This window comes from Neovison vison, chromosome 12 (genome assembly GCF_020171115.1).
Source record: "Neovison vison isolate M4711 chromosome 12, ASM_NN_V1, whole genome shotgun sequence".
Lineage (NCBI taxonomy): Eukaryota > Metazoa > Chordata > Mammalia > Carnivora > Mustelidae > Neogale > Neogale vison.
Genome location: NC_058102.1, coordinates 130094419 through 130111199, shown reverse-complemented (window position 1 = coordinate 130111199; position 16781 = coordinate 130094419). Strand labels below are relative to the sequence as shown.

At 37.2% G+C, this 16781-nt stretch overlaps 1 protein-coding gene across 7 annotated transcripts in view; it reads right to left on the bottom strand.

Annotated features, from left to right (window-relative positions):
- Positions 1-16781, bottom strand: part of ARMC3 (armadillo repeat containing 3) — a 97825-nt gene that overhangs the window by 60502 nt on the left and 20542 nt on the right. For 4 of the 7 annotated variants that reach the window (XM_044228021.1, XM_044228023.1, XM_044228024.1 and 1 more), the window contains 4 exons: positions 9493-9618; positions 4200-4268; positions 3786-3961; positions 1371-1565 (listed from right to left, as the gene is read on the bottom strand). In XM_044228021.1, coding sequence (XP_044083956.1) covers positions 1371-1565; positions 3786-3961; positions 4200-4268; positions 9493-9618 — 566 coding nt within the window. Of the gene's footprint in view, positions 1-1370; positions 1566-3785; positions 3962-4199; positions 4269-9492; positions 9619-16781 lie in introns of those variants that run through there. The other 3 variants (XM_044228022.1, XM_044228027.1, XM_044228028.1) reach the window with 3 other exon arrangements.

The following is a 16781-nucleotide window of genomic DNA, read 5'->3' as shown; positions in this document are numbered from 1 at the left end:
GAGCAACATTTTTGCTTCCTGTCTCCCAGACCTTAGGCTCTGCTAGCCCAGAGGTCTTAGTTCCAAAGGGGAGAATGCTTCCACCAAGAGGCACGACGATGATTCCACTGAATTGGAAGTTAAAAACTGCCACCCAGCCACTTTGGCCTCCCCATGCCTCTAACACAGGCAAAGGAGGGAGTTACAGTGCTGCTGGGTGACTGATCCCAATTAGCAAGGGGATGTTGGACTGTTACTCCACAGTAGAGGTAAGAAGGCTGTATCTGGAATATAGGAAGTCCTCAGGGTGGTGTCTCTTAGTATTACCACGCGTTGTGATTAAGGTCAATGGAAAACTGTAACTATGCAATCCAGGCAGGACTACTAATGGCCCAGACCCTCAGGAATGAAGACATGGATCACCCGACCAGGTAAAGAACTGCATCCAGCTAAAGTCTTGCTGAGGGCAAAGGGATCATGGAATGTGTATTGGAGGAAAGTTGTTAAAAATACTAACTACCACCATGTGGCTACCTATAGACAAAAGGGTTGTAACTGCCATGAGTATTTCTTCCTTATTTTGTTATAAATCAGTGTATATGTATGAAATACCTTTGTTTTTCTCCCCCTCTCTTATCCCCTTAGGTAACATAAGATGTACTAACTTTAAAAAATTAGCACTAGTTTTACATCACAGTATTTGTGTTATAGGATATCAAGGAGAAGACTAAACATCATTGCATCCTGTTCTGGAGAAAGGGTTAGTATGTTTTGGTTGTACACGGGATAGTTACATCATGTCAGGCAGAAGTAGGACTCTGTTATTGCCTTTACCTGGAGATTGAGTATGATTTAAGGAGATGGGTATGGGTGCCAGATTTATAAGGGATGGACTTATGATGATTATTAACTTGGGTAGGCCCTGGTATCCAAATATTTGGTCAAACATTATTCTAGATGTTTCTGTGAAAGTATTTCTTTAGATGAAAATAATATTTAAGTCAATAGACTGAGTAAAGCAGATTACTCTCCACAATGAGGAGTAAACAACTCTTCTTACTTTACCTTAGAGAAAATTATGGCTGATAAAGCTTAAAAAACTAATTCTAGGTACTTCAGGAAATCATAAAGAAGGTCCTAAACAAGAATTTTAAAATCTTAAATTTCTAAACCAGAAGACTAAAAAAATTATTTTATAATGGCTTTTATCATTAATCTGATTTAATCATGCTGATAAACAATGTAGCAATAAGCAAATTAGTCCATTGTACTTAGTACTATGCTTAAATATATTAAAATTTCATTTTTAAAAATTCTACAGTACATATTTTATAACAACATTTAGAAGAGATACATTTCCTTGTAGAGAGTTGAATGAAAGTTACAAATACCTTAGTTTCTAGGATTTTAATAAGGTGGTCCATTCCTTGATTGTCCCTTAGCATCACCCGTGCCTCCTTATCATTTGTGATAACACCTAAGGTTTTGAGAGCCAACAATTGAATAATTGGATATTCTGACTTCAAGAGATCTAATATAGGGGGGACTGCATTTAGTTCTTGAACTGTAGCTCGACACTGAAAATCCTGCCATGAAATACAAATGATCAAGTAAGTAACTTTGAAAGCAAAATACAGTCAATCTCAAGAATGGAAAACTCTATCTTCTAACGAAGGACATTCTAAGTTTCCCATCTTTTATTCCAGATTCCCTTCCAAAATAACTCCCCCAAAATATAAGCAAACCCTCAACCAGCAACACCTAAATATTCATTTTAACTCTGCCGACATTGTCGATAAGAGGAAGATGCGATCTATGACTTCTGCAGTATCTATTGTTTCTTTATTATCCAGCAAATTTCTTTTATTACAAATAGCATTATAATAAAATCTGTGCATAATCAAATTCTTTTCACACACTGTACCCTATTTCAAATTGTATTTGATAAAATGAAATGATGGCATCAATTCCTTATTATCTTTATTCAAATGGGATGTTTATGAAACGTATACATGCACATAGTGCTGTTGGTAGGCCCTGTGCACACAGATTTTTATCAGGTTTAGTTCAGACACATGACCTTTATTTAAGATGTTTACAATATCAAGGGGTCATTAGAGTCTAGATGAGTTGCTCTGCAGTTTGTCTATAATTTTGTGTATATGAGTGGTGGGGACAGGGCTAGCTGCAGTCAGCAATGGAGAAAACGGAGCAAAAAGTCATGAAAAGCCCCCAAACTGCTAAATCATGACACTTAAAATCAAAACATCACAAATGTAAAATAGTATTAAAGGTGGAAAACCCCTACTAACTAACAGCTTAGGTTTCTCTATCCATTCTTCAACAAATGCTTCCTACAAATATAAAAATCGTGGGTGGCTATTTGTTATAGGTTAAATTATGTCCCTCCCAAGCTATAAGCTGGAAGTCCTAACTCTCAGAATGTGGCCTTATTTGGAAACAGGGTCATTGTGGATGTCATTAGTTAAGATAAGGTCACAGTGGAGTAGGGTAGGTACTTCACGGTGTCCTCCTAAGAGTGGTCTTTAAAAGGAGGAGGAGAGATTGCAGTGATGCAATTGTAAACCAAGGAAATTAATATACTGTTATTAACTAGTATATTTCTGTTCTAAGGAATAGTGAAAGTAAGCTTTTAATTTGTGTTTGATAAAAAGAAAAAATACAGGGAAATCAAAGCTATGAGGAGTCTTGAGATAAAAGACACTAACACATTGACAGGATTATTTAGGCCTGTGGGATGAGAGAAGGTAAACAGCTGAGCTTCCTTCAGCATGTCTCCCTCAGGAAGAACAAGGGTAAAGCCAATGAGTGCCCAGCCCTGTGGCAATGACTTCTAAGGCCAGGAATGTAGGTCTGCTTTGCTGTCTTTGGGCATGAGCTCATCACCTTTCCATGAAATGGAGGCCTCATTTTCACTTCACTATCTCTTCTTTTTATACTCCACTCCTGGCTACTTAAGATGGTGTTTTTGTATCTTCAGTTGATCTAAAGATTATCAAGTGTGTATGGGAATTTTTCAGGAACCTGAGCAGGGAAAGAAGCAGAGAAGGGTGTCCAAAGTGTCAGGAAGGGGACCTGTTGTGGGTGTGAGTGTGTGTGCCTTGTGGGGCTGCAGCTAAGGGTAGGGACATAGAGCAGCACGGGTGGAAAAGGCCAAGGGAGACTGTTTCTTTCCATAACAAAGGAAAACTGTTCAGTGACATAGCATCTTAAAATTGTGACCAATGAGTTCTGTTCCATGTACTCAACTTACTGGATTTTCACCAATAAATAAGCCTAATCCAAAATGTTGGTACACTGAATAAGGCATATATTGCACCCAATGTGCTTAAATCACCAAGGTTAGGTCAACAAATGACTGCCTGTGTCAAACTTAGTTCAATATATTAGATATCCTGTTTCAGAAGAAATACCTTTGTCTAGTATAGTCCTGTCTTAATTTGCAAGCCATTCTATTCTTTCAAAATTTAAATACACTCCTAAAATGCCCTTCCATAAATCCGAACTCTGAAAACTATAAAACATTGAAAGAAATTGAAGAGGACATAAAGAAATGGGAAGACATCCCATACTCATGGATTGGAAGAACAAAGTCTGTACTACCCAAAGCAATCTACACATTTAATACAATCCTTATCAGAATACCAACAGCATTTTTCACAGAGCTAGACCAAACAATCCTAAAATTTGTATGGAACCATAAAAGACCCTAAATAGCAGAGCAATCTTGAAATAAATTCTAGAAATAGCTTAGGTCAAAGCACACTTTTAGAAATTACCCTCACCTGGACCAAGTTGTAAATGCACTCAATAGAGTTCTTCTTCACATCAGGGTCTGGACTGGCCAGCAGTCTGATGAGTGGCTCTAACCCACCATGCTCAAATATTTGCACTTTGCTGGTATACTCTGCAGACATGTTTGCCAGGCAAAGACTGGCAAACTCATGGATAACCACTTCTTCTGTGCATCAGAGATAAACAACACAAGTATGCAAAAGGCTTACTCAAGCATTATATTAAAATACGTTTTGAAAACCAAAGCTTTGCAAATCTTACTTGGTTGGAGTCCATCTTGGTTTGAGAGATTTTAATGACAATTCACAGCTGATACCATGTAAACTATTTTCAATGACTAGTTTAGCCTAATGTGAAAAACAAACCAGCCCCGCTTTTGGAACAGACGCACGATGGAAAGTTACCTTCTGGAGCAAGTTGAGCAATGACGGAACTCATGACATCTAATTCCCTTAACAGTTTTTTAACGTCATCTACAAAAGGAGACACAGAATATTAATGTTTATTACGACTACGAATAATGGTGATGTTGTTGGAATAGACCCTTATGAAGAAGGCTTTATTATTACCTAATTTTACAGATAAAGACATTGAGCCTCAAAAATCGGACAGCGAGTGAGTGGTGGGACCAGGTGGCCTGTCCAGGGCTACCTGACCCGAGACAGACTCTGGCTTCTGCTCCTTGATCACTGAAATATACTTTCTTCAAAAACACCAAAAAAAAATACAAAATGTTCCTGGAACATAATCAGTACATTTGAGTAACTGTGCCCTACATTTGTGTATTATATAGTAGAAATTCTTTGTTGTGTTGCTTTGTTGGGAAGTGCATTCTTAAATTTTATATTTTAATAAAACTTGTACAGAATGCACAAGAGAATTATCCTCAGCCTTTTCAATGAATATATCTTGTTTGTATTCCATTTTCTTATCAGAGATGCCAAAACTGATTAAAGATAAGTACACCGATTTTTTAAGTTCACTTTTGTATTATTTATGTGAGCCTAATTAAGTCCACGCAGGTATGCCACCGCTCATCTCCTGCCATCTTTAGCCCCAATTTTCTGAGAAATAAGGCATAGGTACTAATTAGTTTTTGTAGTTTCTCTTCTTGGTCAATTATCTTTGCTTGTAAGCCAAAATTAGCATCAGCAAAATTCTGGAAAATTTCGCTTGGCAGCATCTAAGGCAGATGGTCTCTGGATGACTTTTTCCTCATTAACCACTGGGCATACTTGACCTCCACTGGACGCCTTTTCCTGCAGGATTCCGGGATGTGGCTGTTTTTCTACCCACCGAAACTTCTGCTCTCTCTGTTTCTGTTCAAAATGGCTACAGAGGGCCAGCAAATTTACAGCTAGCTATAGGTATGTCAACCCAAGCTTGAAGTACAAAAGAATAGTAGAGTGTCTGAAAAGCATAGTGCCCCAAAGTGAAGGGCATTATTTTTCAGTCAACACTCATTCAAAAAACAAAGGTATTACCTTGACAGGGAATTAACTCAGTTAAGGCATAATACTCAGATCTTTCCAGGTGTTTTGGCGAGCTATACAGGTGCGTGCCCTCCGGAAGAACTGTTTTCTATTCTCGTCTCACTGTGAAGAGTGCAGTCTCTATTTTTCAAAATGAGAAGGCCATACCAGTCTATTTTTGCATACTTAACACTAAATATTTCTGGCCTTTACATTTTCAAGCTCATTCCCCATTTGGTATACAAAATAACATATTGGGGATGTTCAGGCTCTGTGTGCTCTCTGTTCCTCTTGCTTCTCTGCAGGAAGGACCTGCTCCTGGAGAGGCCGGCTTGCTGCCTCCGTATGTACCATCCCCCCTTGGTCTGCCCTAACAAGTCCAAAGTTCTCATCAGAGGATTCTCTCTGCTGTGAAATTCCCTTTGCGATATATATTTAGCCAAATCTGATAGATCTGGTAGATCTATCCACTAAACCATTTTCTCTTGGCTCTGTGGATGATTTGGATTCACTGACCGGTCTTACAAATCGGAAGCATAGCTGATCAATTGGTTATTCTGCTTTTTGACACTAAATTGCACCCCCCCATCTTTCTTTTCTTGAGGTTAAATCAGTAAAATAAAAATAAGGGCGAAGCTGCTGTTTTCATCACTTTAAAAACAATATTGCCCTCTGTCCCCTTCTCTCTCAACAGACCCCCCCTATAATGGCAGCCGACTTGTGGTTGGCCCACATAAATCTACTCTTGCTAAACAGTGTGACACCTACAATTTTAGGTTGTTCCAGAACCGTCAGCACCTTCACGTCCTGGAGTACCTTCAAGTATCTGTTTTCATTGCACTCTTATTTACAAGTTTTGGTTGCATAATACTGACCGTCTAAATTTACTTTTGGCCTTATATATTCTTTTACATCAACCATTTCTTAAGATGGCAAGCTCTTCAGACTGCCAAAAGCAATGTAAATTCTGAGCTTTGAGGATTGCAATGAACTCTCTCTTTAGCTGACTCCATTAAACAAGTCTCTGTTAGATGGCCTCATCAAACGAAATACAGACTGGCAGGTAAAAGGAGACAGCGGCTCCATTTGATAAAAAGGTTTAGCAAAGTAATTTAAGTGCCTATCTTGAAGGACCCAGGCTTGGCATGGGCAGGTAACTCAATCACTTCAGAAAAAAAGACAAGGAAGAAAAAGTAAGATTTGTTTGCTCTCATGGCAATCCTTTTAAGACCTGGCATCTGTTGTTGGAACATTCTGTTGGTTCATCCATATGAACGTAGTGACACAATTGAGTACATAAAAGCCATGTAAAGATAAAAATTGCTAAAGTAAAATTAGTTATTTTAAAACAGCCCAAAGACAGCTTGACCATGGAGCCACCTCTGTGTACATTTATTTACATATTCATCTGGAAATATGCCTTTTGATTTAGAACACATGACTGCAGCTCATATTTTATTCCATGTCAACCTGGACATGTATGCAGAGTGAAGCAACAGCCATTAATGTGCTGGGTGTAGTAACAGAAAAGAAACTCCACAAGCGGTTGAGGACGCCATGTATTCAAATAGAAAATGAGTTCATTCCCATAATCGTTTGATTTTTTTCCACCTAATTCATAAAATCAAAAGAAAGCTCTTGGAAGTTCACTCATCATATGTAGGACTCCGATCGCAAATACAGCAAAGCTCTTTCCATTGGTAGGCTTCGTGGCTGCAGACTGAACTCGCCCAGCACTGGTGGCCGCCCAGCCAGCAGCCATCAGAGGAGGACCCGAGAGGTCCGAGTACCATCGCATTTAGCACTCAGACGCAACAGTCATTCTCAATATTGTGGGGTCACAGGCTCCTTTAGAAACTCATGGAATCCACTATATAGATCCTGCCCAGGAAAATTTTGCCATTTGGAGGGCTTCACAGGTTAAAACTCCTCACATATTGGAAGATGGAAATATCAAACTAAAATGAGTAATAGAAATTAAGAACACAAGTAAACAGAAAAGAAGTCACAGAAACCTAGACATTAAATTAGAATATATAAGTATACACAGGCAATTAAAACTCTCCATTCAAACAAACCACATTCTTCCCCTACAAAATCACTTAGAAGGAGAACCTGACTTAGCATGTGCACTAATGTTAGGGATCAGAGAAGATCCGAGGAACAGAAAGCCCACTCTACTATGAGCCAGAGAGTACGTTCTAATTCTAGCTCTGATCTCACCTCTTCTACTAAGCACCTGCATGACTGAGCCAGGAACTTAACCCCTTCAGAGCCCGTTCCTGTTTTTAAGATGAGGACTTGCAAAAGACGTGTTACAAAGCACCACTGGTTCTCAAATTCTGTGGTGTGTAAACAGAATAAAACATAAGAAAATTTTTAGTCTTCCGTTTTTTGGTTTTAAGTACATTCAATGAGGCTTATACAATATGGCAGAATAAGTATACAGGCAGCCCCTGAGATTAAATTTATGAGAGCTCCGGGTGCTGGGTGGCTCAGTGGGTTAAGCCGCTGCCTTCGGCTCCGGTCATGATCCCAGTGTCCTGGGATCGAGTCCCACATCGGGCTCTCTGCTCAGCGGGGAGCCTGCTTCCTCCTCTCTCTCTCTCTGCCTACTTGTGATCTCTCTCTGTCAAATAAATAAATAAAATCTTTTTAAAAAAATTATGAGGGCTCCACAATATAAATGATTACTACCTCGTTTAACTGCCCTGTGCCTCAGTTGCCTTATATGTAAAGGGGACGATCATAGCGCCGACCTCGTTAAATGACAATATGCAAACAGCACGTAGAGCAGCGCCTGGCACACTGGACATGCTGTGTAAGGTCTGACTACTGTTACCATCATCTGGGCTGGTGGAACATCCTCATCCCACAGCTGTCCTCATCCCACAGCCATCTGCAGGGCCCGCGCCTTACCCAACAGCCACCTGTAGAACTCACGCGCACGTGCTGCCCAAATCCCTTTCAGCAACAGCCCCGACGGAGCCCCACCTGCCCTCCACCACTGCAGGGGCTGTCCCTGCCGGCTCTGCAGCTGAGGCTGAAATGGCACAGATGCCACAGAAAACGCTCCTTGCCCTTCTCTTCCCATCTTCCTGTCTCGGACTAATGCGACAGTCCCTGCCGGACACCATGAAATAAGGAGCGCCCCCATTCCCCGCCCCGCCCTGTCTCACACGTTCAGGAAAGTGGAGGGGGGGGGCGGAAGCTGAAGGAGGAAACTGTTTTCGCTGAGACTGGTGAGAGGGAAAATATGGTAATTTTAGCCAGATGCCATGAGGGACAGAGAGACATGTTTATTCCTAGCTGCCTGAGTTTCATGTTAGAATTCAGTCTCTACCAAGAATGTCATTTTTTATTATAAAGTTAGAAGACTTTCACTGGCTAACTCAAAAAACCTATCATTATAACATGAAAATGACTTTCAAATGGAAAATACATCCTGTTCATTAGTCAGGCGCTGCCTTTATTGCCATGGTTTTGGTCAAACTGATATTCTAACAGACACAATAGCATGTTTTGACTAATGCTATTATTCCACCATATTAAATACATGAAAATATTCAAGCAAGTAATGAGTCTGATTTAAGAAATAAATACACATCTAAAATTATTTTTGGCAAAATATATTTAATAGTTTCAAAAAAACCCAATGCGTCAAACCTCTTTGGCCTGGGCTACTTTGACTGTGACATACATATGAAGTGTAGCTTCATATAGGCAGACAAAGTGCATTACGCTAACTCGAGAAAAAAAGCCATTTTAATTTTAAGAGACAATGACTGCCTTCAACTTGTTAGCCTGGAACATACATCACCACCTTTGACAAATTTTGCATGGATATATTTGTACATATTTTCATATTTTAAAAACATCTCTTGGGGCACCTAAGTGGTTCAGTTGGTTGCCTCTGACTCTTGGTCTTGGCTCAGGTCATGATCTCAGGATCCTGAGATCAAGCCCCGCATCTGGCTCTGCGCTCAGCAGGGAGCCTCCTTCTCTGCCTCTCTCTCCTTCTCCCTCTGTCCCTCCCCGCTCCCCGCCACACCAGCTGGCACTCTGTCTCTAAAATAAAGAAATAAAATTTTTATATGTACTTAACTTTTTGTTAACATTAAAGTCAGTTCAAATAAAATTCAAACAAATCCCTTAAAATTAAATTTAAAAAAGAGAACGCATTATATGAGATTATTAGATTATTTTTTTTTAAGTTAGCACTTACTGTTAGAAGCCAGGATTCCAAATATCATAGTAGCATTTCTTCTTACAATTTTGTCTTCATGGGTGAGCAGTTTGGTTAAGGGCTCCACGGCTCCAAGTTCAAGGAGGGTAGCTTTATTTTCTTCACCTGATGTCACAGGTAAAATAAAATCATGCATGGACATTATCAGTCTCATCAAAACTCTTCCTCGTGTCATTTTAATTTCTTATTTGCCATTTGCCTCCCATATTCATCTTTGCTTCCACATATATTTCTCTCGGAATAAACTTTGGAACACAGGTAGCCTAGACATGAGCTGCTCTCCTTCCTCCTGACGGTGACAAAGCTGGTTTCCTCTTGTCAGCCCACACTGCACCTGCTCTGAGGGGTCTCCCCTGACCCCCTTATCTAATGTTATCACTACATCCAAGCCTTTCTTATCCTTCTTTAGTCTGCCTTCTTCATACCACTTGGCGATCTCCTTGCTTTGTCTGCCTGTTCCACTCTAGCTTAATTTCCATGAGGACAGAATCCCTTCCCATTCTACTCTCTCATATCCCCCATTGCCTAGCATAGTACCAGTCATGGATTAGCATAATTAATCACAAGACTTCCTTAACATACACAGTCCCCTCTTTGAGTTAAAGTGGGGTCGTGGCTGAGTTCCAGGGGTTCATTTTTCACCCAACGGGGTTATAGCTATTTTGTCAGGCAGATGTACCCGCAGCTAGCATGGAGGTATGCATGTAGAGGGGAGCAGTCAGGGTCACCGGGGACTACTTAGCTGTGGCAAGAAGCCCCAGAACCAGAAGGCCAGGTAAGGCCAGAGTCTTGCTTACCTGTAGAAGTTGTCTGTCTATATCTATATGAGTGAGATAGCATTGTACAAAGTCAGGAATAATGTTTACATCCTGATTAATTTCAGCTTTTCAATTTCACAGGCAATGAAAATAGAGATTTCACTTTCAAAATTAATTTGAGAGTCATTTCAACTTTCCTTGCCTTAGTTTTCTCATAAAATTAGAATATTTTATATTTTAAGTTGTAGGTCCACATTCTCATAAGACATGGACTGTATGTTCTTAGAGCTCATGGAACTGCCCCGTATCTGTATGGTCAAATCTGTCACCTGGTAAGAATATGTTGAAATATGCATCGTTGACTCTTACAAACTTTTTTTCAAATCTTCCAATATTTGTATTTTATGGAAATTTAAAACTTAATTTCTTAGATGAAAACATTTTGTTAAATGATCTTAATTTAAGACAAATTTTAAGATACTTATGCTTAAATAAAAACATGTATTATATATCAGATTGTTATAAAAGTTAATGGCTTCTTTAAATTTTCATTCTGAGACTTTTATTATGTAAGTTGAATTATTTCATTAAAACATATTTTTAAAATTTTTTAAAATAATGCTATATATTACAATTTTATGATCATTAGAAGAAGATTTGCAAAACAACCTATGTCATCTTTTACATCTATTTTTATTCTTTTTTAAAGCTTTAATGAGATCATGGACATATAATAGACTGCATATTTAAAGAGAACCACTTAAGTTTTGACACATGTTTTACACCAATGAAACCCAACGCTACCATGAAGAACATACCTAACACCCCAAAAGTGCCCTCTTGACAGTGGGATATCTCTTCCTCCTGTTACTATACATTATTTTGCTTTTCCCTGAACTTTTATATAATCATGCAGGATGAATTCATTATTGCCTGGTTTTGCTCACTCAGTCTAATTATTTTGAGATTAATTCATGTTGTAGCATGTACCATAGTTCACCCTATTTATTGTTATTTACTATTCCATTATATGGTTATACCATGATTTGGCTGGACCATATATGGTTGGTGTGCATTAACTTTTCGAGAAATTGACAAACTCTTCCAAAGTTAATGTGAAAGTTCCAATTTTTCCCCATCCTAGCCAACACATCTGTCCATATTTCTGATGATAGTCATTAGAGGGTGTGAGGTATTATCTCATCATGGTTTTAATCTGCATTTCCCTCACAACTGATGATGGTGAGCATAAGGTACATTTTTGCCATCTATATATTTCTTTGGTGAAGTGTTTGTTCAAATCTCTTGCTCGTATGTATTTTTAAATTTGGTTTGTTTTATTATTGAGGTTTTTTAAAAAAATATTTTATTCATTTATTTGACAAAAAGATAGAGCACAAGTAGGCAGAGTGGCAGGCAGAGGGACAGGGAGAAGCAGGCTCCCTGCTGAGCAGGGAGCCCCATACAGGGCTGTATCCCAGGATCCTGGGATCATGACCTGAGTTGAAGGCAGATGCTCAACAACTGAGCCACCCAGGGGCCCCTTATTATTCAATTTTGAGAGTTCTTTAGATATATGATTAATAAAAATTTTCTTCTAGTCTATAGCACATGTTTTTTAAAAAATTACTAGACTTTTCTTAGCAGTTTCAAATTTATTAAAAAATGAACACGGGCACCTGGATGGCTCAGTCAATTAAGGCTGCTGACTCTGAATTTCAGCCCAGGTCATGATCTCAGGGTTCTGGGATCGAGTACTGTGTGGGCTCTGGGGTCTCTCTCTCTGCCCTTCCCCCTCACCTCTGCTCATGTTCTCTCTCTTTCTCTCTCTCAAATAAATCTTTTTAAAAAATGAACAAAAAATACAGAGTTCTCATATACTCCATCTCCCTTTCCTCCCCCATTTCTCTTATTATTAAAATCATGCATTAGTGTGATACATTTGTTTCAATTGATAAACCAATATTGATATGTAACTATTAAGTAGAGTTGATAATATATATTACAGTTCACTGTATGTGTTTTACAATTCTATAGGTTTTGAGAAATGTATAAGATCATGTTCAGCTTTCTAAGAAACTACCAAATCATCTTCCGAAGTGCCTGTACTATTTTGGACTCCCACCAGCAATGAACGAGAGTCCCTGTTGTTTCCACATCTTCACCAGCATTTTGTGTTGTCAGTTTTTAGAATTCTAGCCATTCTAATTAGTGTATAGTGATATTTCATTATTGCTTTAATTTGAAATTTCCTGATAACATTTGATGTCTTTTCATGTGCTTATTTGCCATCTGTGTATCTTTTCTGGTGATGTGTGTGTTTCGGGTAAATTTGATAAAATCCAATCAATTGTCCTCTTACGGATTATGTTTTTTAGGGTCATATCTAAGAAACTTTTGGCTAACCCAGATACCCTTTTAGTAGCATCCCACAAATTTTTATTTTTATATGTTATGTTTTCATCTTCAGTTTGGATTTTCCTTTTGCATTCTTTCACTGACAGATTATTTAGAAGTGTGTAATTTACTTTCTAACTATTTAATGATTATCCAGAGTCCTTTGTGTTAAGTGATTTTCAATTTAATTCTATTGTGGTATGACACATATTTTATATGATTGTAATTCTTTTACATTTATTAAGACTTAAAAAATAAACTTATTAAGGCTTGTATTATGGCTCAGAATATCACCTATTTTGATAAATGTCCTGTATGCATTGAAAAGAATGTTATTCTGCTTGGAGTATTCTATAAATATCAATTAGGATAAATTCATTTATATTGCTATTCAAATCTTTTATATCCTTACAGAATTGCTATCCATTTGTTCTTTCATTTATTAATAGAAAGTTATTAAAGTCCTCAGCAGTAATTGTGGATGTTTATTTCTCCCTGCATCTCTAACTTCATGTATTTTGAAGGTCTGACATTAATAATTGTTTAGGTTTTTTCATAGCTTCTTTTTTTCCCCTTTATTTAAATTCAATGTAGTTAACACAAACTGTAATATTAGTTTCAGTGGTAGAATTCATGATTCATTAGTTTCATATAATACCCAGTTCTCGCTACATCAAGTGTCCTCCTCAATGCCCATCACCCAACTACCCCATTCCCCCACCCAATTCCCCTCCAACAATCCTAAGTTTGTTTCTTATAGTTACGAATCACTTATGGTTTGCCTCCCTCTCTGTTTTCATCTTATTTTATTTTTCATAGCTTTTTGATTAATTGACTCTTATTATTATAAAATAATGTTTTTTATCTGATTCTGCTCTTTTATTATTCTGATATTAATATAGTCACTCCAGCTTTCTTTTATTAGTATTGATATAGGATATCTTTTTTTATCCTTTTACTTTCAAGTTATTTGTGTCATTACATTCTAAATGCATTTCTTGGATGTAGCATGTAGTTTGGTCTTGCTTTTTATAGACGATAGCACTATCTCCCTGTTAATTGATTACTCAGACTATTTATATTTAGTTTGATAGTTGATATCATTAGGTTTAAGTCTACCATCTTGTTATTTGTTTTTTCCTTTTTTCATCTTTGCCTTCTTTATATGAATTGAATATTATTTTGATGATTCCATTTCATTTCCTTTGTTGGCTTATTTGATATTATTCTTTGTTGTTTTAGTGGTTGTATTAAATTCTGTAGTAAACATCCTTATCACAGTCTACTTTCCAGTCGTGATAGACCACTTCACATATAGTGCAAGAAACTTACAGTAGTATACTTCCATTTTTCCCCTTTCTACCTTGGTTCTGTTGGTTTTTTTTTATTTATGTTATTTTTATCTTATTTTATCTTATTTTTACAAGTGTTTCTGCACAGGAAATGGTTACTCTTTTTGTTTAAAATAACCAATTTTAAGTGATCTAAATAATGAGAAAAACCTTTGTGTGTTACCATTTCTAGTGTTCTATCTTTATTATTTTGTGTAGATCCACATTTCCATCTAGTGTCAATTTTCCTTCTTCCTGAAGGACCTACTTTACTACAATTAGTAGTGTGGGTCTGCTTGCAATAAACTACTTCAGCTTTTGAATGTCTGAGACATTATCTCACTTGTGTTTTTTGAAAGATATTTTTGCTGGGAATAAAATTCTAGGATTAAAGTTTATTTTTCTTTCAGTATTTTAAAGATGTTGCTCCACTGACTTCTTGCTTGCATCATTTGTGTTGATAAATCTATTGTCATCCTTATTTTTGTTCCTCTGAATGTAATGTGCTTCTCTCCTGGCTGCTTTTTAAGATTTTCTCTTTATCATTCTTTTCAAGCAATTTGATTTTATTGTACCTTGGTGTAGTTTTCTTCATATTCATTGTGCTTGGTTTTGTATGATCTTCTTGGATCCAGAAGCTTAGAGTTTTTGTCATGTTGGGGGAATTCAGAGCCATTAATTCTTCTAACGTTTTTTCGGTCCTTCTTCTCTTCTTTACACTTACACATACATTGTGTCAGTTTTTATTTACTGATGACTTATCTTTATTATGGGTTATATTTTCCTGTTTCTTTTCATGCCTGGTAATTTTTTTTATTGGATGCCAGACATTGTAGATTTTACCTAGTTGGTAAATGGTAATTTTTGTATTCTTCAAATTTGTTTTGGGACATAATTATCTGGAAACAATTTGATCACTTTAGGTCTTGCTTTTTTAAATATTTATTAGGTGGTACTAGAGCAAAGCTCGATCTAGGGCTAATAATTTCTAACTCTTGAGGCAAGACCCTTCGGTGTATTCTATATAATTCTCCATGAATCTTGAAGTTTTCTAGTCTGGCTGATGGAAATAGACACAACTTGTGACCCTGTGTGAGCACCAGGTGCTGTTAAATCTGATCCTGTTAAGTGCTTTGTCTGACTTCAAGTAGTTCCCACATACGTATCTCCTTATCAGTACTAGCTGAACACTTGAATCAGACCCTTTGCCACTCTCCCGAGTTCTCTTTCCTCTCTGTTACTGAAAACTCTTGCTGCCTTTGTCTCCCTGAACTCTTAGATCTGTCTTCTCAGAGTCTACAAGGCTCTGTACAGGATACCCCTTCCTGTGATGTGGTCCTGGAAATTCTCTGAAATCAATAAGCTGGGGTAATCAAAGTTTATTTCTTTCATTTCCTATCTCTCAATGGTCTGTCATTCATTGCCTAATATCCAGTGTTTTGCCAACTGTTATTTCATAGATTCTTATTTTCTTAGTTGTTTCAATCAGGAAAGTAAATTTGACCCCTTGGTCCATCATGGCCAGGAGGTAATTTATCTTAAAAACACAGTCAGAAAATACTGCTAGTATAGAACACAGACTTACAGTAATTTCCGTATTGATTTCACATATTTCTTTACCTCATGTCATATAAAAACAGATGGCATTTGATGATTCTGTATGGCTGAGTGAGACTCAAGTTGCCCTAACTTCATGATCCAATGTCTCCCTGAAATCCAGCCCAGAATTCTACACAATTACTCATGAACCATACCTGCCAGAAGTAATGATTCTGGTTTTTATCTGGATTCCCAATAACTAGAGTGAAATATATCAAGGTGAGTATTTCACCATTTGCTACTTGAGTGATTTGTTGCTCTCTCATACAAGTCCCAAAACAATGTTTAGTATCATTTCCTTAAATGTAAGTATCATTTCCTTAAAATTCAAATTGCTCCCTTCTTAGTTTAAATGGTTTTGTTAAAAATACAAAGTTATACTAAACTCTTCAGTATTCTCAATTAAAATGTTATACAGTATAATAAAAGTCTACTTTTATCATCACTTGGAATGAATTAGAATACAATTACCATTTGTGATTATAAACCCTCTATGAATAATCCTTGAGATAGGACCTAACTTGTAACATGTATAGTGTTTTAATAAATTCCAATTTCTATATGGTTTTAGTTTTACAGAAAAATTGCTCAGATAAGACAGAGTTACCACATATCCTAAACCCATGTTCCCATTATTAACATTTTGTTAATTATTAATAATAATTAATAAGCCAATATTAATATGTTACTATTAATTAAAGTCCATGTTTATTCATATTTCTTTACTTTTAGCCTAATGTTCCTTTTCTGTTCCAGGATCCTATCCAGGGTCCCCTGTGACATTAGTCATATATACTATCCTCAACTCCTCTTGGCTATGAGTTTCTCAGAATTTTCTTGTTTTTGCTAGCTATGACAGTTTTGAGGAGTACTGGTTAGATGTATTTGTAGAATGTCCCTGACTTGGAACTTGTCTGATTTCAGGGTTATAAGTTTTGGGGGAAAATAACAGAAGTGCCATTTTTCATTACATCATGTCAAGTTCACATATTATCACTATGACTTATCACTATTGATGCTGATTTTGATCACCTGACTCAGTAGTGCTTGTCAGGTTTCTCCACTATCAACTTACTCTTTTTTCCCTGTTTCCATATTGCAATCTTTGAAAAGAAGTCCCTATGCAAAGCCCACACCCACAGAGTAAAAAGTTACATTCTGCCTCCTTGAGGTCAGAGTACAT